We start from the raw sequence: 25,685 nt of genomic DNA on the forward strand, positions 1-25,685 counted from the left end.
CCTTTTATCAACCTCGAAAAACAAAACTTGATCAATTACTTCATCAACGTCGAAAACCCGCTCAGAGCCTTCCTCTGGGACTGTGATGACCTTGTAGCCTACAATGGCTCGAACATCTCTGCGCAAAAGACAGGCAGTCAGCTACAACGAAGACGACAACGACGACGAGATGCCCAAGGTGACCAAGACCGTCGCGGCCGCGGGCAAGGCGATTGGGAAGGCAAAGGGGGCTGTCGCGAAGACTGTGACTAAGCGAAAGGCTGAGCCGGAACCAGAGATTGACGCGCCGGCGCCAGCGGCAAAGGTGACCAAGAAGCGCAAGACCAAGAAGGAGGAAGACTCTACGCCGCTCGCGGACCGGACGGCTATCTCTTCGTTGAAGCCTGCTATGCATATTGGTGCTCACGTCAGTGCCGCAGGAGGTTCGCAATCTGACTCGATCTCTACTCGATTCATGGGCTAATCAAATATCGTACAGGCGTACAAAACTCTGTCACCAATGCCATCCATATCGGCGCCAACGCCTTCGCCCTCTTCCTCAAGTCGCAGCGCAAATGGACCAACCCTCCCCTCGACCCCTCAGCCAAGACCCAATTCATCTCGCAATGCAAGCACCACGGCTATAGCGCTGCCGAGCACGCCCTCCCGCACGGCTCGTATTTGGTCAACCTGGCGCAAGCAGATGAGGAAAAGGCCAATCAGGCGTACACCAGCTTCCTCGATGACCTCAATCGATGCGAGCAGCTGGGTATTCGGCTGTACAACTTCCATCCCGGATCGACGGGCGGCGATAGTCGGGCTGCTGCGATTGGACGTATCGCGGCACAGCTGAACAAGTCTCACAAGGCCACCAAGACAGTCATAACAGTTCTTGAGAACATGGCAGGAAGTGGCAATGTCATTGGATCGACATGGGAGGACTTGAGAGACATCATTGCCTTGGTTGAGGACAAGGAGCGTGTAGGCGTCTGTATCGATACTTGCCATGCCTTTGCTGCTGGGCATGACTTGCGGACGCCCGAAGCTTTCAAGAAGACAGTCGATTCTTTCAACGAGATTGTCGGCCACAAGTACCTCAAGGCTTTCCACCGTAAGCTTCCCCTTCTCCCTCTCTCCTGGAACCAACTAACAACTTTTAGTCAACGACAGCAAAGCCCCTTTCGACTCCAACCGTGACCTCCACGCCAACATCGGCACCGGCTTCCTCGGCCTACGTGCCTTCCACAGTATAATGAACCACGCCCCCTTTGCCGGCATGCCCATGGTGCTCGAGACGCCCATCGACCGGCCGGGATCCGACGGCAAGTCCGTGGAGGATAAGAAGGTCTGGGCCGACGAGATCAAGCTCCTCGAGTCGCTCGTAGGCATGGACGCCGAGAGCGAAGAGTTTAAGCAGCTAGAGGAGGAGCTGCAGGCAAGAGGGGAGGCGGAGAGGAATAAGATACAGGATCAGGTCGATCGCAAGGCGGTCAAGGATTCGAAGAAGGGGACGAGGGGGAAGAAGGGGGCAAAGAAGAAGAAGGACGAGACAGATGATAGCGAGTAAAGGAATGAGTGCAGATGGTTGATAGGGAGGATTATAGATATGGACGAAACCATCCAGACCTGCAAGTAGACACTTGTATAATGTAATAATACACTGTAGTATCTCTTCCTTGAACTTATCTTAGGGCGCTTGGTTGATGCCATGGCACTCACTGTTTCTCAATAGTGACAAGTGTCCATATCCAAGGCGAAGCAGGAATTGTGAACATATTAATCGAAAGGTAAAGCATAATCTTGCTGTCGCTACTGCCAAATTGGATGTGTAGCGGAAAGGTACAGCCTACCTTACGTTGCCTTGGCACCTGTCGTCTTTGGACTTGGTGTCATGCATCGTCCGAATGGCTTCAAGCTGATAGATACCAAGCGAGAACCTATCTGCGCTCAGGATCACGGAGTCACAATGATTGCCAAATAATCCAAGATACTCATAACAATGCATTTGCAAATAAACGGGTATTCTCATCACGCGTACAAAACTCCCAAGCAAAACTCAAGCCAAAGGTCTAGAACCGCCAATGCCCCCCCCCCCCCCCTTCATCACTCCAGCTTTATCCTAGGGGACGCCAGACACAACATGATCCAACGCCAGGCCATGAATCGTAACAAGACAAAGTCGCACACAAGCCAAAATCTACTTGCGGTTCTTGGAAAACGAAGCCTCCAGCTTCCCCATCAAACTCTTCAACCCGACGCCTCTCTCGCAGTTGGCCTCTAGCCACTTCTCCATACGCTCCCTCACGCTCTTCATCGACTTGAGAACAGGCATCTTGCTGCCCTCCTCACCTCCTGCCTCGGCAGCTGCACCAGGGTTGAGCAGAAGTTCGAAGCAGTCGGACCAGAGATCCGTCTGCCAGTATCGCTTGAGGCTCTCGCGAACCTTGTACCGTCTGCCAGACTTGCCCAGCCCGCCCTGGTCACAGCGCATCGTCTCGATGTACTTGCCAAAGAGCAGAGTGTGGATGATGCCGGCAAGACCATGGTAGTCAATCTGCCATGTCCATGGTCGACCCTCTCGCATCTCGGCGCAGTCTTGAGCACTCGTCTTCCAGTCAGCGATGAACTCGACATCAGGCACGAAAGCGCGCATGTCGATGCCTCGTCCAAAGTCGATGAGGACTACACCCCGCGAAGACCAACCACCACTGCCATCGGCCTTCCACTGACTTGATAGGGGCTCTTCGCTCATGAGAGTGTCCAGACGCAAAAGACAGTTGTCGGCCTTGAGATCGCCATGCAGGAGACTCTTGGAGTGGAGAGCCTCTACCGTTCGGAGGAGCTCAATCGTGAAGAACATGGCCAACTGCTCGTCCATAATGGCAGAAGGCTCAGCCCGGAAGAAGTTGACCACATCGAGTAGTGTACCATGAGGATGGTATGGCAGGAAGAGGAATCCCTCGTCTTGGTATAGATGCATCTCATGTGCGTACGACATGGAGGCCGAAGCACGGTGCTGAGGGCCCAAGCGGGTATGAGCGAGACGCATAATATGGAACTCCCATGGTGAAGGCGGCGTCTCCATCTTGAGTGCTTCAACCTCGCTGCGGTGGTTGACAGCAAATGCACCCTTGCCCATCATGGGAATGGCATTCTCATCATTCTCGTCACCTTCAGGGGCCGAGTTCTCTACCAGATAGACAGGTGCAAAAGCTCCAGCTCCGAGTTCCTTTTTGACCGTATACACGGCGTGAGTATCGGGGAACTCGATCTCGATTGGGCTGGTAATAGGTCCAGTCCTATCACCAGACTTGTTGGCTTTGGCGAGGGCCTTGGCAAACTTGCGAATTTCGTTGCCCCTTTCGTACTTCTCCTGCCGGTGGTCGTAGAATCCAGAGTAGGCGCTCAACGGCGGCAGCATCTTGGTGATGATTTCAGCCCGAATCGACTCATCAACAGGGTTGCACTGGATATCCTTGATGATGGGACCCTTGGGAGGGAGGGGCTTTGAGGGAATCGACTTTCCCAGAGGCCCAATGGACTTGGGGGCCAAAGGAGCCGACATCTTCGGAGCAGGGCGAGCCTCGTGCACTATGTCGCGTAGTGGGCTGCTCAGGGGCTCAAGATCCGAACCCTCTTCATCATCCACCAACATCGAGTTGTCCTTCTTGCAAGGCGTCTTATACTCGTTGCGCTCCACTGTCACGTCGAGGGATGCTTCAGTCCTCTCTGTGATGGGTGTCATAAACGGCAGTCGATTGTTGGCCACCTCAGCCGGGTCCCTATACGGCCGAGTTGGTGGCTCGTAGTCTTCAGGGGGGATAGGGATGAAGCTTGTCCGTGTCATGGGAGGGAACTCTTCTGTCACTGGGGTCTCGAGCTCCTCAACATCTTCTCCTTCCTCGGCATCCTCAGTTCGGTCCTGTCGATCAGAGTTGTCGAAAGCCTCAGATGGTTCTTGCTCTGTCACTGGTGCACTTGTATCGATGAGATCAGAGACCTGGGTGTCGTTTCGTTCGCCATCACGCTCTTCCTCGTCATCGTCCCCATCCTCATTGAGGTTGGGAACGTGTCTTCTTGTTGAAAAGTCGGACCATTCGCTGACACTCTTCGCATCAGACGTCTCATCGTCACCAGCCTCGCTGGGCTCAATCTGCCTAGTTGTTCCAGTGCTCTCCACGTCAGTCGTGTAGTTGTCGTCACTCTCGTAATCATCATCATCGTAGGCGCTCTCTTCATCGTCCTGGCCGGCAGGCTTCAACGGAGCATTGAAAATGTCGTAGATCTCATCAGTGGCGGCTTTGGTATGGATCGTCATGGTGGGCTCCGAGGTGTTCTTCTTCTTTAGCTTGGGCCTTGATGGGGAATCAAGCTTTGCCTTGACTATTGAATGGTTAGATGATGAAAAGGGAGGCTGATATGAGAACACTTACTGATCTGAGTCTCGTTGACTTCAATCACCTTCTTCTTCTTGCCCCCTCGTGGTCCTCGAGGCTGCTCCATGGCCCTGCCGTTCTCGTCATACTGCACAGTGTCTTTGTGAATCACCAACTTGTCAGAACGGTCTTGATGAATGACTAGCTTGCCAGCAGGAGGATCTTTATGGATCATCAGCCTGTCAGCAGAATCTCGGTGGATCATCAGCTTCTCGGCAGGATCCTGATGAATCACGAGCTTCTCTCCAACTCGCTTGCTGATTTCTTCAATCTCAACAAGAGGAGCAATGGGCTCAGGGACCAGGTTCTCGTCAACAGACTCCTCCTCCCAGCTGCGATCAAGCCAGCCTCGATTGGCAGCCATAATCTCCTCAAAGCTTAGCTCAGTGCCAAGCTCCTCTGGAGTTGGGTAAATTGCAGCAAGGTCAACAAACACGCGTTCCTTTTTGCCCGTATGGGGATGAAGTGAGACCTGATGTTGTGAAGGAACAACAACAATATTCTGTATTTGCGAAAGAGACTATTGAACCAACACCGAATAACCATTTATTAGTTCTATGACTATCAATATTTTAGGCGGTTTAAGGAAAGAGAGAGGAACTTACCGGATCCCTAAAGATCGACATCTTGGGAGCAGCGCTCTTCTTCCCCCCTGCTTGGAGAGTCTCGCCAGCCCAGGGCTTGGCCTCCACAGCGTTCTCCTTCTTACGATCCGCGAGCGAACCGATGGTGTCCCAGCCCTTAGAACTAGGCGGTCTTGTAGACATGGCGGATGGCTTGGCATCAGAATCCGAGAAGATGGCTAGCTTGGACTTGTTGGGCTTCGATCCTCCACCGCTTGTTGGCCGAGGGGCTTGGGGGTCTGCTGCCCGCGCAGCTGCGAATGGGTCGACCTTGGCGGCAAGGGCTGGTCGGACAGTGGGCAGAGCTGGCGATGAGGGCTCGTCCATGACCTCTGGCTGCTGTGCAACTCGCTCCTCAAACTCCTTGAACTTGCGTAAGAGTCGCTGAACCGGCCGGGCCTCGCGCTCGATACCCAGCTTGTACACCTCTTCAGCCTGAGCCCATCGTCCGGCACCCTCGAGCCACGCCGCGTACTCTTCGTAGAAGAGAGCAAGGGACTCTCCGATACCGTGTCGGGACAAGAACATGAATGTCTCGCGCGGGGCATCGGAGAAAAAGTGGATGTAGTGAACCCAGAGTTTGAGGTATCTAGGGTCGTTCTTGTATTGCGCTGAGCCAATGAAGGCCTTTGTCGCGCGCTCAAGAAGAGTGTGAAGCTGCGACTGTGGTGTCGCTTGCGCCGAGGGGTAGGCATCTAGGGTCCATCGAACGTAGCGCTCGAAGATATCGAGGGGATCATCCGACTCGGCGAGGTTCTCGACCTCAGCCTCGAACTCGGCTCGGATGCAGTCGTGCACATTGCGTGTGTCGGAAGGTGTTGGTGTCGAGAGTTTGTGAAGTGGTGTGGGCGAGTAGAGTTGGGCCAGTTTCTTTGCTGAACGACCACCAGGCAAGGACTGAATGTTCTCCTTTTGCCCTTCGATCAGGTTAAAGTCGATAAGGTCTTCTGAGGCTGACATGATGGGTTAGTATTTCCTCAGATGAGGTTCGCTTTTGGATGGGCGGCTCTCAAAATCGGCGATGTTGTTATGGATAAAGTGAATCTCTAACAATCCCACTTGGCGGTGTTGATGTTATCTGTTATCGTAATGCACCCAAAAGAGCGTTGCCTGGGAAACCGCCACGTGTGGCTCAACAGCCCTACCTTCCGCAGATCCAAGAGCGGGCAGCCACAGTAATAATAAAGGTACGTACATTCCCTGCTCAGCCCAACGTCACCTTCACTCAGAGAAACCCAATTCAAGAACTCAATTCTCAGGCAATCACGAGAAATCATCACAAGAAGCAAGACGCCCAATTTTTGAACTTCAATCAATGTCTTTATTGTTGAACCTTATTTTACGGTTTTTTTAGCCTATATTACTTCAATTTTGCCGACCTGGTATCTGGTCCCATGCGCTCCTGGCGAAGGACTCAAAGGCATCATCATCATCCCAAGGCTTTTAGGTGCACATCTGCCTCTCCATTTACAGGTTGACAGAGGTGCGGAAGTTGGCACCGGCGTAGATGGCGCCCTCACCGAGCTCCTCCTCAATTCGGAGGATCTGGTTGAGCTTGGCGAGACGCTCAGATCGGGCAGGGGCACCGGTCTTGATCTCACCGGCACGGAGACCGACAGCAATATCAGCAATGGTGACATCCTCAGTCTCACCAGATCGGTGGGAGACCATGACACCCCAGCCGTCGGCGTAGGAGTCCTTGGCGGCCTGGATGGACTCGGTCAGGGTACCGATCTGGTTGACCTTGAGGAGGAGGGCGTTGCAAGACTTGAGCTCGATGGCCTTCTTGATGCGGAGAGGGTTGGTGACAGTCAGATCATCACCGACAATCTGGATGTCCTGGGTCTTGGAGAAGTAGCTCCAGGCCTCCCAGTCGTCCTCAGCGAAGGGGTCCTCGATGGAGACGATGGGGTACTTCTTGCTAAGCTCAGAGTAGAGGTTGGCGAGCTCCTCGTAGCTGAGCCACTTGGTGGGGTCGCTCTCGGGGTTCTTGAAGTCAAGATCGTACTTCTTCTCCTCCACCTTGTAGAACTCGCTGGAGGCAACGTCCATGGCGATCTTGATCTGGCCAGTGTAGCCGACCTGCTCAATGGCATCGGTGATGAGCTCGAGAGCCTCCTCGGCAGTCTGGATATCGGGGGCAACACCACCCTCGTCACCGACGTTGCCGGCGGACTGGCCGTATCGCTTCTTGGCCAGACCCTTGAGGGCCTGGTAGACCTCAGCACCCTGGCGCATGGCCTCGGTGAAAGAGGGAGCGTCACTGGGACGGCGTTAGCAAAGTTCGGTTTGTATAGTTTAGGTGAAGCACTTACGTGGGGACAATCATGAACTCCTGGAAGGCGAGACGGCCACCAGCGTGGGAACTGACATGAGGTTAGCTAACAGCACTAGGCATCGAGCCAATTGACACTTACCCGCCGTTGAGGACGTTCATGAAGGGAACGGGGAGGACATAGGGCTTCTTGGTTCCGGCAAGGTCGGAAACGTGAGCGTACAGAGGAACGCCCTGCAAAAGAGATCAGCATGTGAACGAGACACGGCAGAGAGAATCCAATTGGAACAAACCTTCTCAGCAGCACCGGCCTTGGCAACGGCCAGGGAGACACCGAGGATGGCGTTGGCACCAAGCTTGGTCTTGTTGGGGGTACCATCGAGCTCGTTGAGGAAGGCATCGACAGCGGACTGGTCCTTGACATCAATGTTCTTCTCAATCAGAGCGGGAGCAATGACGGTGTTGACGTTCTCGACGGCCTTGGTGACACCCTTGCCGCCCCACTTGGACTTGTCGCCATCTCGAAGCTCGCAAGCCTCGTGCTGGCCTATATTACGGAAACTTAGCGAGACAGTTATGTGAAGCCGAGGAGGGTCGGGACGTACCGGTAGAGGCACCGGAGGGAACGATGGCCCGGTGGAGGCCGGTCTCGGTAACGACGTCAACCTCGACGGTGGGGTTGCCACGGGAGTCGTAGACGGAGCGGGCGAAGACCTTGGTGATGGCCATGTTGATGATGTGATGTTCTGGATGGGCTGATGTATTAGCTGGCAGTTCAATTGGTGGGTAGCTCGGCTGGCTGTCTGTCGTGTCGTGAGGTGGAAGGAGAGGAAAGAGAGAAGAGTGCGAGGGAAAAGGGAGAAATTATAAGCTCTCTGGTAGGCGGAGCTTTCTGGTGAGCGGCACCAAACAAGAAACGGCCCGTGTGCAAACGACGAGTGGTTGGAATATGCCTCAACAGTCTTTGGTGTTGCTCATCACAACTAAGCCATCCAGCTCCCGTTTGGTGGGGGGGTTCCAATCGGTGAGGGAGGGGTGGAATGGAGGGGTGGACTGGATGGAGGGGTCCAGTGAGGGGAACAGCAGTCCAAAGCAAAGCTCAAGGGAGCTGGAGGATAGGAGGGGCAACAGCAAGCGAGCGAGCGAACGGTGGAGTGGGTAGGCAGATGAAGCTCACCTTGGTGTAGAGAAGGTTTTTTGTACAAGTTGCAATGAAGCCCAGAACCACGTCAAGAGGTACTCTGGTCTGTATGTGAGATGGATGTGAAGAAGAGGAATGAAGAGGAGGAAGAGAGAAGGGAGCAAACGAAGATGGAGGGGAGGGCAGGGTGTTTTATGAAGGAATTGGAAGCATGAGGAAGGCAGTCGCAGTCGAGCCCAGTAAACAGTCGACACGAGAGCTGTTAGGAAGGTACCGTACGTACCGTACCGTACCTAGCCCCCATCCACCTCCTCCCTCCATGCCATGCCATGCCCGTCCATGGCGTACGCACGCACGCAGGCTGGTGGTGGACGGGACGTCCAGACAACACCTCTCACCAAGCAAGGTGGGGCAATAGGTTCGATGGAGGGCCGTGGAGGGGTGAAAATGATCTCACAATCTCACACTGGGGCCCTTGAGAGGTGCATGGTTAGAGGTGAAGTGGAGGGGTGCCCCCTGGTTGGTCCACCGACCGACTTGAGAGGCAAGGCAAAAAAAAAAAAATTGGAAAACTGAGGTGGATGGCTTCACATCGCCCAGATCAGGGTACCCCGCTAAAAATTGTCCCCTTCCCGCCTCGCGAAGTCTGCTACTCGGCCAATGGTTCGCGGCTCACCTCTGGGAGATGGATAACCGACGTTGACAGGGCCCTGGCTCGAGAGGGACAGCATGGATCATCATGAGCATATCGCTGCGGTACCGTTGTTTAGACATGGAAATCACCTCTTTTTGCCGCCTCAGACACACGGTGCCATTACATCCCATTCTACCGGCCGACGCAGCGCCGCACTGAGACCGAGAGGAGAATCCATCTGTCACTTCATGAGATTTGATTACTACTGCTCTTAGCTAGCCTACCTAGCCCAATCTGCCGCAGGATAATATCCGTCATGGCTCCCAAGTTGGATCATGTCCACTCTCGCCATGCATCCCCACGTAGCACGTAGTCGATTACCTACATCCCGTCGTTCCGTCGTAGCTTTGCCTCGCTCGCCAACAGCAAGATGCCAGCCATCAGCCCTCGTCCTCCCGTTGATTCCCGGCGCCGCGGGCACGCGCGGGCTTCGCCTTGCCCGTCGTCCGCCGCATCGTTGCCCAGGCCTCTCCGTGCCGGCTCAAGGACGGCTTCCGGTTGGACAATGCCCGTCCCGATCGGAAGCCAAAGTCAACAAGGTGTAGGTGCGACGAGGCGCGACTCCGCAGTCCCGGGAGGCTGCATGGCGAGCGCAGGCACCATCCATCCCATCTGCCAGGCCCTACCATGCCATGCAGTGCTTCCGCATCTCCTTCGTCTACAAGACAAGACAAGCTCCAGCAGAAAGCCGCCATCCTCAAATTGTCGGTCAGGGCTCGAAAGTCGGTCGATGTTTTTCATGTTCTGATAGACATGGATGTGAATGGAGTGATGCGAGTCCGTGCCTATCAGCTCTCATGAGGAGCTGCAGCCAACAAGAGACCCGAGCCCTCCCACCCCCCTCGTGTTTGTGTGGGCGTCTATGTCTGGATGCGTGCAGGCCGACAACATGGGTTGATATTTGAAAGCGGTATTACTGCTGAGTATCAAACATGAACTGACAACGTCTCGCCCGGCACAATCATGCGTCGCGGGCCCGTGTGCGTCCGTCCGTATGTCGGCATGTAGAGCATGGAAGTCAAGGTAGTGTAAGAGTACGCGCGCGCCTTTCGGCTGCCTCGCTGCATCCTTCCATGTGGGTATCCGCGAAACATCAAATCAGATTCATCTCAAACTCGATCGTTATCGACATGCCATGCCATGCCAGCCTCTTGCTTTGCTCTGCCTTGCTTTGCTGTGCTGCGCTGTGCTTCGAGTCCGTAACCCCTGTCCGACATAACCCAATATCATAATGCTGCCCACCCGAAACGCCGTATGTAGCAACCCAAGTCTATCGTTAGCTTCGTCTAGAAGCGCTCCTTCATCCTCGCCGCGACCGTTCGGAGATTGCCGTACACCTTGCCAGGTGGCTTTCCGAGAATCAGGCTGACGACCGACTCACGGGCGAGGTGGATGTTCTTGAACCCGCCGAGAATGTGAATCTTGGAGTCGGCCAGCACGATTCGGGTCCGGCTTGCGTTCTCGATGGCGAACTTTGTCTTTCCGTCCTTGCCAGCAATTCGACCGATAGCGCGGGCCTGGCTGTCGCCGTGCATCGTTCGCACATCCTTGATCTCGAATGTCTCGATATAGAGGTCGTCAAGTCGTAGCAGTGCGATGGCGTCGTCCACGTCAAAGCCCAGCGTAAAGGCCTTGACAAAGTCCTCTCCCTTTTGCAGCGCTCCCGAGTCGGTCGTATGCTTTGACGTCCTCAACTCGACCGTCTTTCGCTTAATGTTCATTCGGCACTGGAGCTTCAGATGCTCGACGAGGGGCGGGTAGATGGAGGTCCAAGCCTGTTTTAGAGGCGTCATTCGGTGAGGAGGGATAGGGACCTTGCGAGTCTCGACTCTAGTGATAGGGTCCTAGGAAGATTAGAGGCATGTTCTCTTAACATGGACAGTAAAGAGGCAATCTCACAATGTCTCTGGCCGGCGCAAATCGAGGGCGTCCCTCCTCATCGATAGCCATTCCATCCTCATTGTCCTCCACAGGCACGACGGCATTCGCATCAGCGGGAAGAGCGTCGGGAGCATCTAATAGAAACTCTTCGTCATTTTCTAGCTAGATGTCAGACCCTGGCCTCTGCGATTTTCTCGACTCTGTGAAATTTTTCCTACCTGCGACTGGAAGAGGAATATCTGTGGCGAGCGGGGCATCCTCGGCCTTCTTCAACGCTGTGGGCGCAGGCATTTTGGGCAGAACTTGAAGAGTGTCTTTCGGTGAAGAGTCAAGAAATCCAGCACACGCTTTCGGCTCCTAGAAATATTCTTCAATATCGGAATCGCACGAAAATCTTCAAGTCGAGCTCGTCAAAAGGGTATTGAGGATTTGGTGGGGACGCCGTTGGACTTTCGAACCACACCGATCAAAAATTTGTGTGGCTTATCGCGGCTTATCGATTGGCTCGGCGACTCCAACCTGGAGGGCGCGTCATGGAGTGACTTTCGGCTGTCCAAAAATCAAGGTGCATTAGTTAGCACACTCAGGTTAGAGGGCACTCACTCGCCTGGACGTGACGGAATCAGAGGTTGCTAACACCGACTCCATCTTCCGTTGCAACCTCGATCTCTCACTCTCACTCCAACCAACCCTTTTCACCTCCGTCTTGTCTTGCCCAGTCCACGTTCCCCGGTGCCCTATTGTCCTTGAGGCAGGCACAATGTGTTGGAATGATGGCTAAGGGCTTTCCCTCGTTTCGGATCGGCCGCTGCTTTGGGATCTCCATCACCTCTTCTCCAGCCACATGTATACCCATACCCGCAGCTCTGCGTGCCTCTGCAGAATCTGGTCCGAGATGGCCACTATCACCGACCTCCCTCGCGCCCTCGAGTTTTCATTCTACTCACAGCCAAAGAGAATGGCAGCCCTTCGGTCGAATCGCATACAATAGTGCGACCAATGCCCCGACATGTGCCTGGCGCCATCCTTTGCCGCTTCGGAACCCTTGCGCCGATCGCATAAACACCCCGCTGACCCCTCGCATTGCTATTCTCAATGCAAAATGCACACCGACATGGCCGGCAAGGTCATGGCAGCATAGATTCTACAGTGGGAGCAGTCATGGCAATGCGTCAAGGTGTTCCTGTGGCAAGGAAATCGCAGTCTCCTCTACCAGGCAATCCAAGACTACCCAAGACCTACAGAAGGTCAAGGCTTCCACATTAAACGAAACGGCCAAAGATGCTTCGAAACAATCCTCCGACCAACCGAAAGACCAGGCAGACTCTGAGTCAATCGCATCCTACATGTCATACCTACATCTACCGAGGATGCCCCATCGGCCTACCAAGGAAGAGTTACTTGAGGCTGCTAATGGCTTTTGGGAGCGCCTCAAGGTCCGGTTGAAGTGGGTGTCTATTAGAAGCATGAGGCCATGGAACATCGATGAATGGGGAGCATTTGTTTCATGGTTCTTGTTTGGTCATCTGGCCTGGATTCTCTTGGGAACAACAACCTTTTTCTCTCTCATCATCCTCTCCATCAACACCGTTGTTGCTCAAGGTATGCACGATCCCATCATGGGTGGTCTAGCAATCACTAACAGGCTGCAGAAACATTGGCTCGATGGGTAGGCGATTACCTTACACAGTCTGCCGGTGTCACCGTTGTCTTTGAGTCCGCCATTGTGCCCAAATGGCGCGATGGCGTCATCTCGTTCCGAAATGTGTTTGTTTCTCGACGTCCTGGTCAGGGCAGCGTCTCATCCGTGAGCAAGGGATCATCAGACGATGCTGCCGAGGCGGCTGCTGGTCGACAAGCCAATCTGGAGAAGGTGTCTGAGTCCGAGGACGAGGAGGACGACGGGAATTACACCCAATTCGACGTCACTTTTTCGACCGTCAACGTCACGCTCTCCTTCTTGAACTGGTGGAATGGCAAGGGTCTATTAAAGGATGTTGAGATCAAGGGTGTGCGGGGTGTTATTGACCGAACGTCAGTAACTTGGCCGATCGAGGAGCTTGACCCCTTATCCTACCGGCACAAGCACCAGCCAGGAGACTTTGAGATTGAAAAGTTCAAGATGGAGGATCTTCTGCTTACCGTTCATCAACCGGGCGGTTTCAGACCCTTCTCGGTCAGCATCTTTTCATGCGAGCTGCCTCAACTCCGGAAACAGTGGCTCTTCTACGACTTCCTCTCAGCAAACCACATGTCGGGATCTTTCGATGGCTCCCTTTTCACGATTCACCCGCGGCAAGTCCACGGTGTCATCCCCAGTGGCAACGGCGATCCGGACGCTACACTTGGCTTTGGTGATCCTAAGGCGTGGAAGAAGTTCAGCAGGCTCCGAATCGATGGCTTGAAGATCGACCATCTTAACCGCGGAGTTGAGGGGCCTTTTGGCTGGATCTATGAAGGAAATGTTGACATTGTCGCCGATGTCATGTTCCCAGCGGACACTGATGAGAGCATCACCAAGGTCATGACCGACTTTTACGACCAGATGGAGGAGGTTGTCATCTCGAACCGTCACCGCTTCATGCGCAACATCCAAGAGCAGGGCCCTGCTCTCCTCACAAGCGGTCATCTCTCAGACTCGGCTGGCGATATCCATGGCGATATCGCGACCGAGGAATCACAAGCCGGCGAGGACGAACGCCGTTATTTGATCATGGATCTCCGCATCCACCTCAACGACGTCAAGGCCGCAGTCCCTCTCTTCACCAAGGACATGTCGTACGTGAACCAGGCCCTCGTCCGGCCCATCGTTGCCTATATCAACGCGAAGAAGACGTACATCCCAATCAGCTGCCGCATCGTCAAGCGTGCCAGCGACTTTGATGGCAGCTGGTCCATCTTTGACTGCGGCCTCATGAACGACATGTCAGCCGAGACCTACGATGCCTTTGCCAGGGACGTCGAGAACCAGCAGAGCCGTGTCCGTCGGTTCAAGAAGGTTGGCTTCTGGACCCTGTCCCTCGCCGTCCACGCACTCTTCATGGGCATGGCGGGCAACGTGGTCTGAGCCTTTGGATCGCTGGTTCACTCACTCTACTCTTTTTTGCCATTATCATTTTTCCAATTTGCGGAGCATTGCGTCGGCGATGGATACATGTGCGACGCTGTATATCTTAAAGTGGTTTATCGGGATGGATGACGACGCATGTATAGGAAAGACAACGGTCGGCGTTTGGGGTCCTACGATGGACAGGCCTGGGATTGTTTTCGGCGTTGCTGGTCTGTTGCAATGAATGACAGGAATGAATACACACCCACGATTCTACTCTCTCTCTAATCATGCTGGGGAGAAGGTCATGGGCGGTTGATGAGATACCCCTGCCATGCTGGTGTTGTTAGTCCATCACAAAACAACGAAAGCAGCTTAGCCAGGCAATTGTATACGAACAGACATGTTAATGTACGAGTTCTATATCAAGTTCAAGATGTTCAGGTGTAATGTAATGCACAACTCCTCTAGCTCTTGTCTTTAAACTTTTTCTAGACCAGGGCGGACTTGAGTCGCCGTACACACATCTCCCATCTAATGGAGTATATGTAACCGACTCGTCTACTATGAGGACAAGTGCCAGTCTCTGAGCGTGTTCGCTTTCATTCCAAAATACCCCGACGCCCTCGCGTCCGTCCATTAAACGACCGCCTTTTACTACCCTCCCCTTGCGCCACCCTCACCCTGCTGCCCCTGTCCTATCCGAGCACCCGGAACGGATTCGAGGCGAAGCCATGAAACGCCGGCATGTAGACAGACGTAGGCTCCAACGGCACACCGAAACTACACCACGGCAAGCGTAGAGACAGGCTCGCTGGGCAGGGCCAGGAATGCGCAGCCCGGAGTTGGAGCCACGGCCTGGGCGCGAGATGGGAGCTCCCCTTATTATTGCGTCAAGAACCGCTTCACATGAAGTCATCACTAGAGAAGAGTCAGCTTGGTCAAGTTCCTCATATGGGGATCCAGATACTCACTCTCCAAAGTCACCACCATCATCATCGTAGTGGCTAGTGTCCGCAGCGTTAGCACGGCCAGTAACCAGCGACGTCTTGGTCTTGGCAGCCTTGGTCTTCTTGCCGCCCTTGTCGGCAGCCTTCTCCTCCCTCATCTTCTCATTGCCCAGGGCGGTGATAGTACTAGCCAGCTTCTTGATCTGCTCGCTGGGCATCTCCTTGGCGAGGGCCTTGGTGAAGTCCTGGAGGAAGAGGCTGTACTGGGGGTTCTTTGCGTTGGCCGAAAGGATGGGGCCGAGAACTGTGCGGAGGTTTTCGAACTGAGCCTTGGTCTGGGGCTGGAAAAGGGGCAGCTTGGAAATGTCGACAGTGTTGGTAGGATCGGCGGAGTCGACGATGACGGCAGCAGTTCGGGTCTTGGCCCGGCCAGCGCTGATTCCGATATCTCCAAACATGTCGGCGGCGTGGGCAAGATCGGCCTCCTGCTCGGTACGTCGGAGTCGCTCACGCTTCTCGGCCTCGGTCTCCTCGACCACTTGAACGCTGGCGGCGTTGGCCTTCTGCTTGGCTCGGTCGGCCTGGTGCTCAGCAATACGCTGGCCCTTGGGCTTCTTGGCGGCGGCGGCAGCTTCAGCAGCCTTGGCCTTGGCCTCGGCGGCCTTGCGCTCCTTCTCGCGCTCTACCTCGGAGTCTTCATCGGCATCCCACGAATCGAGAACCTGGCGAAGAGGGTCGGGTTAGTCTTGCAAGGCGCCAGAGAGCGCGGGGCATCATGTCGAGACTTGCATCGCTATCGTCTTCCTCATCGTCAAACTTGCGGCGAGCAGCAACGGCAGCGGCAGCGGCAGCGGCAGCCGGAGAGCTGGAGGAAGAGCTATCGTCGCTCTCCTCATCGTCTATGCAAACAGCCGTTAGCCAAGGGGGTTCTTCACGACTTCAAGGCAGGGATCGAGTTCACGACCCCGCAAAGTGCATCTCGCGATAAGACACGATAAATCTGGTGCTTGGAGGGGCTACTTACCCCACTTCTTAGGAGGCATGATGTCAAGTGTTTTTTTCTTTTCTGGTGGTAGAAAGAAGAGCGATTGTCGAAGATGTTTTGAGGCGTGCGAGGTGTGTCAAGGAGGAAAGTTTTGTGTGCGCCTTATGTGCGTGTGTGTGGGTGGGTGTTTGATGCCGGTCGCGAGTCGGTCGAAAACGGGTCGAAGATGGATCTGGTTTTGAGGAAGAAGAAAAGAAGTTGAGCAGGGAAAAGGCTAATAGGAAGCTTATGCCTTATTTAATATTGTATATTATATAAACAACAAGAGTCGATGCCTTGAACGATAATGAATAGTATCAAAGAACACTAACTTTTGATCAAGGTACTTCGACTCGTAGTGGTCGGGCACAAAGACTTGGACCCAAACAGGCACTGACAGTCATTGCAGGAGTGATGGACGGGGGGGATGGAGGGGCAAAAGGAGGGGCAACTTTTGGGGCAACTTGATTTTTTTTTTTTTTTTCTTGCTCAACTTTTTTCAGACGCTTTCTTTTTGCCTCGGCCATGGCGCGGAAACGTTTAACACGATTAGATCTTGACGTCAATCATGGCTGCTCCTAAAAGGTTGGGGGTTGCATCGATGTTTTGTTACACCTGTTCCGATATTTCCCTTGTTCTTCAAGTTGGCTCAGACTCAAGGACTTTACCCGTCAATGTTGGTCCACGGTTGAATTCACGCCTGGGAACCCGAGTTGCCTATTTTCATATTAAGGGGGGCTCTGATTGCCTTTCCGAGGTGTCCGTATACTCATGTGACTCATATCAAACTTGGTGATCTCTCAATAAATACCTCGAAATCTGGGCTCGGGTCTTGGCATCCATCATGTCTCGTGGGGCTGCATTTGGTGGCATCCCACATCCCTACCCGGAAGCCACCCGCGTCTGACAAGTTCAGGGCTGGGATTGACGGGGATGATGGATCATTTGAACATGATTTGGATGGTTGCAAGCCTTGATTTATGAATTGTTTGGCTTTCATGGTGGTTGCCTTCTCTGGTTTGTCGCTTCGTTAATTAAACCTAAGGCGAGGACAAAGTCAACTTTCATCATGCTCCCGTTTGAGAAACTTCTTATTTACTTATCTACGAACTAGAATCCCCATAAAACAACATCTTCTTAAGATACCAACTGCATGTAGGTTCATTGTAAAATCTTGCGAGTGGCTGATATCCTCCATTCTCCTCGGAGTTGACCATCACATGATGACGCAGATTTTCATAGACAAAGGAGGCATAGGTAGTGATTTCAAATTCCAGCCCTGCCAATGCTACGCAGAAAATAATTAGCCTCATCTCCAAATTTGAATCCCTGAATTTGTGGCACGTGGTTCATAGAGGCGTGCGTTTAAGTAAAAAATATGCCTTTTCGTCGCCGATTGCCCATGTTCATCCCCGAACTGAGGCCCATATTCCCGTCAACAATTCACCGAGTCACCAATCAAAAACACGCCGGCATGGATCTTGTTCGCGATTTTCAAGCCAAAGCGCGAGCGCGAGGTCAAGCTGAATAGATATCGACGCCTTCCGACTGGTGAAGCGGAGTTTGGGGTCCCCGACATCAGGGAAATGCGGGAATGAGTATCAGGAAAAAATCAATAGAAACTTGCGCAACCGCAGAGATTATGCCTACAGGCCATGTACCTCCGCCTTGCCTTGAGGTGGTTTAGTCTCCGCGAGAAGTAATACTGTAGTCATCTAGAGTAGCAGAGCCCCATCTTCCGAGTCCTCCCGATGGAACTCTCTCACGTGGTATCCAGCAACTCCAAAGACGGCCGCCGGTGAACCTTGTGCATCCCATCCACACGCATCGCCGCGTTCTCGATTTGGGTCCTGAAAGAGCTTTGCTAGCGCCTCTCGGCGCTTGTCTGAACCACTGCGGGCCGTCATCACCATGACAAAACCTAGCATTGGCCCGTTTTTTGCGGCAAAGATACCGGCGCCGCACACGCCGCTCACCTTGACCTTGAGGCTTCCGGTCTGTCTTCGTGGCTTTCGTATCGTCTATTGTAAGCAACCCCCAGCTTGGGTGCACAGGCATCCTGCTCATACCTGCTCCCTCGCGAAGGGAACTCCGTCTCTGCTTTGCCATGGACCCTGGGGGGTATGGATGGGAATGATGAACATCCTCCGGGGCAACCTCCCCGATGGCCGTTATCTATCTGCCAATATATAAGGTCCTGTCATGCCTTGTCAGGCAGAAGGCTTTTGTATGCTGTGTCCTGTATCAAACAATATCATCACTGGTCTCTATCACCTCTTTGCTCTACCTTCTTATACATCCAAGACCTTGCAAGTCTTGTCCATCCCAATGCTTTCGACTCAGATCCAGCACACCCAAGCCTCGAGACAAGCTGCACAGCTTGGAAAGGCAGCTGCTCTAAGCTTCGTTCGTACTGCATCCTCTTCTTCCTCCCATCTTGGATGCTCGGCCGTCCTGAGAGTCGGCTGTGCAGCAAGCCAACAACATCGACTCTTCTCGTCAACACCCGCCACCCAACTCCGTGACTTCTTCCCCGTCAAGGAGACTCCCCATATCCAAAAGACCAAGCCAGCATGGCCTCACCACGCCCAGACATACGAGGAAATGGCTGCTGTCGTACCTGCCCACCGAGAGCCCCGAACCAAAGGTGACTGGGTGGCCTGGAAGATTGTACGCCTTGCCCGGTGGTGCATGGACAAGGCCACGGGTATGGATCGTGAACAACAACAAGTTGACAAGAAGCACCCAACAACTTCCGTGGTGGCACAGAAGCCTCTTACCGAGGCGCAATGGGTATGTACAACCTTCCCCTGACCCGAAGAAAACGCAGGCTGACAAGTCCAAGTTGGTGCGTTTCATCTTCTTGGAGAGCATCGCCGGAGTTCCAGGCATGGTCGGCGGCATGTTGCGCCACCTCGGAAGCCTTCGACGCATGAAGCGAGACAATGGTTGGATCGAGACGCTCCTCGAGGAGAGCTACAACGAGCGGATGCACCTCCTGACATTCATGAAGATGTGCGAGCCGGGTTGGTTCATGAAGATGATGATCATTGGAGCCCAGGGCGTCTTCTTCAACAGTCTTTTCGTCTCCTACCTCATCTCCCCCAAGATTGTCCACCGATTTGTCGGATATCTTGAAGAGGAGGCCGTCCATACCTACACCCGTTGCATCAAGGAGATCGAGGACGGTAACCTGCCCAAGTGGAACGACCCCAAGTTTGCCATTCCCGACATTGCTGTTCAGGTGAGCAACACGAACAACTCTTACACAAGTCTTGGAATGAAACATTGCTGACTCAGTTTGTGGCTAGTATTGGCAAATGCCCAAGGAGCACCGCACGATGAAGGACCTGATCCTTTACATCAGGGCTGACGAAGCTGTCCACCGAGGTGTCAACCACACACTCGGTAACCTCAACCAATCCGAAGATCCGAACCCCTTTGTCAGCGAGTTCAAGGACCGAGAGCCTCCCAGGCCTGCCCTGAAGCCCGCTGGATACGAACGAGCCGATGTCATCTAATAGGAAGCGAAAACTAAACGACTCGACGACGAGGGAATAACCTTGAAAGTTAAACACGACCTTGTACCAAAAGCCATTTCTTTTGTTAGAAGAAGAGCATTAAAAGATGTCTGTACGTTTAAAGAGCTGTTACATATGATACCACTGGGTACCGGCGTTCTGGAAGGCCCCGAGGTGGAGCTTAGGTTGTGGAATTATGCAGCTTTTTGCTGTTTTTGGAGGCGTTTGGGGCCAAATAATCCCAACTCATGACGGATACATAAAAGAATTTGGTAGATGATGGATAATTTCCAGTGGTAATACAATAAAAATTCATACAAATTCTTGGCCTCAATGTAGTGAGAAGAACAGCAAAGATAGCCTGCAGGCCTCAGCGAGCACTCAAAATAGTGACAAACGAGGCCCTTCACGCAGACCAACCCTTGCTGTCACTTGTTGCACAGTGTCTCCCAAGAACACGTAATTCTTATGTAGGCGCTCCGTATCACCTCGTTTGCCCGTAGCCTCTCAATGATCCAATCTCGCATGTGAATTTCCTGCCTATTTCGGCAAGGGGAACGTCGTTAAGCTTCTTTGAACCCGGACCGGACCGCGTCACCAAGAGGTCGAATGTGCCTTGCGAGGATCATTTTGGGGAGATGTGCGCTGTCATCGAGGGTCGTAGTTGGCTGAAACTGATGTCATGCTTTGAAGCACATCACCTTTTTTTCATGCTCATTGTTTCGCTCATTGCTCTTTGTGTGTTACCCCCCGGTCACGCAAGCACTCAAATCATCCAGCACAGCCTTGGATTGTGGGGAAGTTTACGGATCGTGGGCCGCGTGTAAGGCTGGGGCGGTGTAAGTTGGAGATAGAGTGACTTTGGACTGCTAGGAACAATTTGCGCGAATAATCAACTGAAACGTTGAGTGACTTGCGGTTCAATTTCGTCTCATGCCCGCTGGAATCTTTGATGATCTTGTTTTAGATGCTTCCCCACCGACCAACCTCCTCTCTTCTGTGCCCGCACATGTTCGTGGTGGCAGTGTTGACAGGGTTTGGGGTGACGATCCAGGGGGGCGAGCGTAAATCTATTCTTGTTGCCCCTTGACTGCAATGCTTGTCTTCGGAAGGATTGCCATGTATGTATGTACCGTACCTACGCACATACGCACGCAGCAACCTACTTAGACGCGGTGGCATGGACGAGAGAGACGCTCTGTGGGGCAGGACACGCCGGATCTGGAGTGTTATCGCGTCTAAAGATGGATGGATGGGCGCTGCTGTCCTTGGGGGCCGAGTGTGAGATGTGCTGGCTGCGGCTAAGTCGTCGACTTGAAACACAGAGACGACTCTACTTCGCTCGAGGCGAGCATCACTCTTTGAAATGCTCGGCTGTTTGGATGAGTGGAGAGTGACAAGGTCCATTTCATTTCTCGGGCCCTGCCTGGCTGGCCTGGACCATGTGCTGATTTGACAACAAGCGCGCACCCGAGATGATGAGAGGAGAGAGGAGAGACATGATTTACAACAAAAAGGCTGGAGTTCTAATGAACCAGGAGCATCCACATCGGCGATAACACACGCTACTCGGGCCGTCTTGACAGCCCGGTAGGTATGGATCTATTGACTGACCCGACCCGACTGCTGTGGTCGTGTTGGACATCCATGGATGATAACCTGAATGCTCGGACCCCTGCAGATACGATTAACCTTCACATGGATGCAGGACAGCGCAGCGAGCCTCGCCCGCTCAGTGAAACTCTCTACAAGCCTCTCCCAAGGACACAAACAGCTTGTGGCTTGAACTCGACTTCATTGCTCCAGCGCATTGAGCTTCTTGTGCAAAGGTACCTCTAGTGCTGATATGATGAACTGGAGAAAGCAGAGCCGCCAATCCCGACTGGGGAAGCAAGCCACGGGGCCACGGGATCAAGACCCACAGACCCCATTCTCGATTGGATCCAGTCTTGCCCGTCTGTCACTTGCCGCCTTTTCTTCGAAGCTGGTCCAATCCCTCTGCAGAGGACGTGTTTGTACTTGGTGATGTGAAGCAGTGACGGGTGCTGGGAAAAGGACTTTGGGGCACATCACATCACACACATTACAGCGTATCTGAAGTATCGCTATCGTAAACGGGATAAGATATCAAACGTGAGAATGAATGAATGAATGCCGAAGAAAGAGAGATCCAAGTAGAGACCGAAACTGGGTACATGCGATTGACAGCGGCACAGACAGGCATCAACATCTTTACCTGGGTAGGTAATTGCCGACGTCTGATGCATCTGCCCTTTGCTGTTCCTTTTGCTCTTGCCTCACCTTCCATTGCCTCACCGTTTGCCTCATTCTCACTTTCTCATTCTTTTCAACCCGAATATTCCCCTGCATCTCCCGTGTTTCTTCACCACCATCCCCCTTCATCTCTCTTCCTTCTTCTTCTTCCCATCTCCACCATCACCAATATCACTCAACAGTGGTTCAACAACATCGTCATCCTCAAGCTAACTTAACCGACTATCAAAAGATCCCAGACACCCCCGGACACGGTTAAAATTAGCAAGATTTACTGTCACAGTAACTAGCTCCAGGCCGTTGTTGTCTCGTCGGGAACTTGTCTCGCACCACCGCCTTTGCCTTGTCTTTTGCTCAGGCTCAGGCTCAGGTACCCAGTCGCTCTGGCTTGGGGTCGGCCCCATTCGCTCGACGTGTCTCTTCCAGGGCTTGCACAGCCTCGCTCGCTCGCCGCACCACTTGCTTTTCGCTCCCAGGCTCTGACCATCGCATATTGAGGGGGGGGTTTTCGCTGTTACGCATTAGACGCCTGTGGGCACGCCCCGTTTCTCGCCGTCTTGGGTTGGTAGCTGGCCTGGCCTTCGACGGGAATTCTGGACCCAAGGAACATTGTGGACCAGCCACAGAGTGTCCCCCTCCAAGCGTCCGTTCCAGTGGCGGTAGGTAGCCGCCCAGCTCTCCCGTCTGAGAAGAGTCTCACAAATACCAAGGTGCATGACCTTACTCGCTGCTCCAGCTGCTACCTTAATTTTACCGCCCTGCTGCCGTTTCGCTTGCATTGCTGAGTTGTGCTGCCCGCCGCCCGCACTGCACCCGCAGCCTAATAACTCACCTCCACCATCATCATCTCGTCCTCGTCCTCGTCCACGTCCACGGCGCACTCAACTCGACAAGATCGAGCGCTGCTCTCTCCGTCCTTCATCATCACACAGCGCTTGCGATCCTACTACCGACGTCGCATTTCTCACCTTGAAACAACCCGCTCCACTGCGCGCCTCGCTACCCCCTCCACGCGTCCGGCTGCCGTGATAGGACGGTCCCCCGCTCATTGCATCACCCTGTGAGCGCACAGCCCCCGGCATCGCCACGGTGCCTGAAGGCTGACTCGGGAGTCTGCCTCGTCTGCTTCGTCTGCTTCTAAACTCGGCAACATCATGGATCAACAAGCTCAGCGCGGCCGGTCGCCGTCGGCTGGTCATCAACAGCCTCATATAAACCAATCCCACTCCCCGTCGCCGACGCCTTATCAGTCAAACGACACATCTGTCGGCCTTGGCCTCACTCTGGAACAGTCTGTTCAGCCATCCTATGACTCCTTCAGCAACTCGGGTTTCTTGAGCCCTCAGCAATCGCCATCTTTCCCGCCTCCTCAACAGCAGCAGCAGACTTCGTTTGCTCAGGCCAACCTCTCCGACCCCGCCATTCTCGACCCCAATAACACCGCCTCTTTTGGCCAGCAGCCAACCGGCTCCGACACTTCGCCCTTCAACAACCAGGCGCAGACCGCATACTTGTCGCCTAACCTCAACGACGACTTTTCTCTTTTCCCGACTACCAGTGGTCAGGGCGACCAATTCAACGCCCCCTTGTTCGACCCTAGCGACATGAACAATATGGCGTCCCCGCAGGGTCACCACTCCCCGACCCCTCCTCACCTCTTCCAGCCGGACGGTCAACAGCCTGGTTCGGCCCATCAGTCGCCCGCCTTCAACCAGCACCAATTCTCCTCCCCGCCTAGCCACTCGCGCCATGCGTCTCTTGGCCCCGCGGACGCTTTACTCCCGAACCAGATGGCCGATTGGAGCCAGCCTCAGTTCCAGGGCCACCGTCGCACCCCCTCCGAATACTCGGATGTGTCGTCCGTTGCGCCGTCGCCGAATCTCGTCAGCGCCGATGACTTTGACACCGGCGTAGGTGGGCATTCGCCTGCTCATCGCCCTTCGGACGGCAGCCTTTACCAAGAAGTACTGGGAATTGGGAACTTTAGCATTTCAGACCCTCAGGTCGGCAGCCCTGGGCACCAGGGCAGAAGCCCGTCGCATAGTCCTGCGATTAGCCCTCGCATTGTTCCACAGCAGATGCCCGACCTTAACCAGCCTGCTTTTGGTCTGGCACATCCTACCAACGCGTACGGTGCTCCAGCCTCATACCCCGAACTCCAAGGGGCTGTTGAGGCCTTCCCAAGCCTCCAAGCACCAGGCCATGATTTGTCGTCGCAGATGGCACCTCCTGCTATCAATATTGACTTTGCTCCTAATAATATGAAGCAAGGCGGCTTTGATCAGCCCAAATCGCGTATGGATCAGGACTCTTTGACTCCTCCAGACCGAGGTATGTATCCAATTCGCTGTTACTAGTGAGCTATCTAACTCTGAATAGGCCGCCCCAGATCTCGTCCTCGTGCGGTTACGGACCCATTCCACCCTGGTGGCATGATGCTCAATCGCCCTGGCAATACCTCTAGCCTTTCTCCATCATTGGGATCTGATCTGTCTTCGCGGTCAGACTCTAGGTCATTGTCGCCCCTCGACAGACAAGCCGGCACGTCACCTTCTCGGAGAAGGCAGTCAACTTCGGCAGTTCCCAACAATGTTATTGCGCTGCGCTTGGCCGACCCCGAGTACCAGAACAACCAGGATAGTGGCGCGGCCAAGCGGGTTCAAAAGCATCCTGCCACGTTCCAGTGTACTCTCTGCCCCAAGCGATTCACTCGCGCCTATAACCTGCGCTCCCACTTGCGAACACACACCGATGAGCGACCGTTTGTGTGTACCGTGTGTGGCAAAGCGTTTGCCCGACAGCACGATCGCAAGCGACACGAGAGTCTGCACTCGGGCGAGAAGAAGTTTGTATGCAAGGGTGATCTCAAGGTCGGTGGCCAATGGGGTTGCGGCAGGAGGTTCGCCCGTGCGGATGCTCTTGGCCGACATTTCCGATCTGAGGCGGGCCGCATCTGCATCAAGCCTCTACTGGATGAGGAAATGATGGAGCGGCAACGACTTTGGCAAGAGCAGCGTATGCAACAGAACATTGCTCAAAACATGGTGGTTGCATCCAACATGGGCATGGAACCCCCTGTTTATCCCATGGATACTGGTGGCAACCCAATGCTCCCAGCAGCTCTCCTCGCCCAGTATCCAGCTCTGGCACAGATGAACTGGGGTGGTTCTGATGTGAGCGGCGGTATGGATGATGATGTGAGTGGTCGTTCATCATTCGATGCCAGCGACTATGACGAGAATGAAGACGGTGGCTATGTCAGCGGCCCCGGAACAGGCTTTGGTGAAGGAGGGATGAACCAGGGCTTTGGTGAGATGGGATACGCGAGCGATTTCGGCGGTCGATAATCAGTGCCAGCCCAGCGACGCGAGGGGGAACCTCTCTCCTCTCGCCATGTTTGATGCCTTGCTTCTTCTTCTTTTCTTGGCCCTTCCACGTCCTTTTGAGGGGCCTTGGCTTTCATTTGTCAGCAGCGATTTGTTTCTCTTCTTCTCTGCCCCTTGCTGAAGGGCGATTAACGTTTGAATGTACTGGGACGGGTTGGGCGCCAGTGACGGCGATTTTGTTTGCCACACCGCCATGGTTGGATATGCGGGCGTGCTTGTGGAACATTTCTGGGAGCGGTTGGGTATAGACGGTACTGCGCATAGATACCAAACTGAGTCTGCTTGTTGTTTTTCTTCAACTTGGACGAGCTGCCTCGTTTCTTTTATTACTTGTTTTTCTCTGCTTGTTGTCTTTGGGGATGCGTGAATGGACTGTTTGCAAGTGTGTTTGTGATGCTGGGCCCCTTTTCTTTGAGGATACATAAACTTGGATCTTGTCTTGACTTCCATGA

At 53.8% G+C, this 25,685-nt stretch overlaps 9 protein-coding genes across 9 annotated transcripts; 5 read left to right on the forward strand and 4 right to left on the reverse strand.

Annotated features, from left to right (window-relative positions):
- Nucleotides 1–103: 103 nt before the first annotated feature.
- On the forward strand, nt 104–1,546 carry NECHADRAFT_74423 (uncharacterized protein; the record flags this gene model as incomplete). Its single annotated transcript, XM_003053315.1, has 3 exons — nt 104–422; nt 479–1,090; nt 1,140–1,546. The coding sequence occupies 3 exons, from the start codon at nt 104–106 to the stop codon at nt 1,544–1,546; spliced, it is 1,338 nt and encodes a 445-aa protein (XP_003053361.1).
- Nucleotides 1,547–2,176: 630 nt separating this feature from the next.
- On the reverse strand, nt 2,177–5,998 carry NECHADRAFT_103041 (uncharacterized protein; the record flags this gene model as incomplete). Its single annotated transcript, XM_003054024.1, has 3 exons — nt 2,177–4,362; nt 4,413–4,935; nt 5,021–5,998. The coding sequence occupies 3 exons, from the start codon at nt 5,996–5,998 to the stop codon at nt 2,177–2,179; spliced, it is 3,687 nt and encodes a 1,228-aa protein (XP_003054070.1).
- Nucleotides 5,999–6,505: 507 nt separating this feature from the next.
- Nucleotides 6,506–8,042, reverse strand: NECHADRAFT_31416 (uncharacterized protein; the record flags this gene model as incomplete). The annotated part of the gene is made up of 5 exons (XM_003054025.1): nt 6,506–7,301; nt 7,354–7,404; nt 7,456–7,547; nt 7,607–7,860; nt 7,919–8,042. The coding sequence occupies 5 exons, from the start codon at nt 8,040–8,042 to the stop codon at nt 6,506–6,508; spliced, it is 1,317 nt and encodes a 438-aa protein (XP_003054071.1).
- Nucleotides 8,043–10,434: 2,392 nt separating this feature from the next.
- NECHADRAFT_98637 (uncharacterized protein) lies at nt 10,435–11,320 on the reverse strand (the record flags this gene model as incomplete). Its single annotated transcript, XM_003054026.1, has 3 exons — nt 10,435–10,992; nt 11,048–11,163; nt 11,248–11,320. The coding sequence occupies 3 exons, from the start codon at nt 11,318–11,320 to the stop codon at nt 10,435–10,437; spliced, it is 747 nt and encodes a 248-aa protein (XP_003054072.1).
- Nucleotides 11,321–11,802: 482 nt separating this feature from the next.
- Nucleotides 11,803–14,505, forward strand: NECHADRAFT_103042 (uncharacterized protein; the record flags this gene model as incomplete). Its single annotated transcript, XM_003053316.1, has 2 exons — nt 11,803–12,631; nt 12,682–14,505. The coding sequence occupies 2 exons, from the start codon at nt 11,803–11,805 to the stop codon at nt 14,094–14,096; spliced, it is 2,244 nt and encodes a 747-aa protein (XP_003053362.1). The 3' UTR covers nt 14,097–14,505.
- Nucleotides 14,472–16,071, reverse strand: NECHADRAFT_98639 (uncharacterized protein; the record flags this gene model as incomplete). Its single annotated transcript, XM_003054027.1, has 4 exons — nt 14,472–14,999; nt 15,053–15,710; nt 15,751–15,927; nt 16,053–16,071. The coding sequence occupies 4 exons, from the start codon at nt 16,069–16,071 to the stop codon at nt 14,984–14,986; spliced, it is 870 nt and encodes a 289-aa protein (XP_003054073.1). The 3' UTR covers nt 14,472–14,983.
- Nucleotides 16,072–18,293: 2,222 nt separating this feature from the next.
- NECHADRAFT_98640 (uncharacterized protein) lies at nt 18,294–20,142 on the forward strand. Its single transcript, XM_003053317.1, has 3 exons — nt 18,294–18,845; nt 18,898–19,296; nt 19,364–20,142. The coding sequence occupies exons 1-3, from the start codon at nt 18,381–18,383 to the stop codon at nt 19,571–19,573; spliced, it is 1,074 nt and encodes a 357-aa protein (XP_003053363.1). The 5' UTR covers nt 18,294–18,380; the 3' UTR covers nt 19,574–20,142.
- A 1,789-nt stretch (nt 20,143–21,931) lies between these two features.
- NECHADRAFT_103043 (uncharacterized protein) lies at nt 21,932–22,872 on the forward strand (the record flags this gene model as incomplete). The annotated part of the gene is made up of 2 exons (XM_003053318.1): nt 21,932–22,506; nt 22,558–22,872. A coding segment is annotated over exon 2 (309 nt), but the record flags the coding sequence as incomplete, so codon positions are not given.
- A 129-nt stretch (nt 22,873–23,001) lies between these two features.
- On the forward strand, nt 23,002–25,558 carry NECHADRAFT_65383 (uncharacterized protein; the record flags this gene model as incomplete). The annotated part of the gene is made up of 2 exons (XM_003053319.1): nt 23,002–24,178; nt 24,227–25,558. 2 exons carry the CDS (start codon nt 23,002–23,004, stop codon nt 25,192–25,194), a joined length of 2,145 nt encoding a protein of 714 aa, XP_003053365.1. The 3' UTR covers nt 25,195–25,558.
- Between the last annotated feature and the right edge of the window lie 127 nt (nt 25,559–25,685).

This window comes from Fusarium vanettenii (assembly GCF_000151355.1).
Source record: "Fusarium vanettenii 77-13-4 chromosome 1 genomic scaffold NECHAsca_1_chr1_3_0, whole genome shotgun sequence".
Classification (NCBI taxonomy): domain Eukaryota; kingdom Fungi; phylum Ascomycota; class Sordariomycetes; order Hypocreales; family Nectriaceae; genus Fusarium; species Fusarium vanettenii.

Excerpts from the sequence above, each read along its gene's own strand:
- NECHADRAFT_98640 (XM_003053317.1), top strand. The coding sequence starts at position 18,381 with ATGCTTTCGACTCAGATCCAGCACACCCAAGCCTCGAGACAAGCTGCA. Across the intron at positions 18,846-18,897 it reads CTCTTACCGAGGCGCAATGG|TTGGTGCGTTTCATCTTCTT; the intron begins GTATGTACAACC and ends GACAAGTCCAAG. Across the intron at positions 19,297-19,363 it reads TTCCCGACATTGCTGTTCAG|TATTGGCAAATGCCCAAGGA; the intron begins GTGAGCAACACG and ends GTTTGTGGCTAG.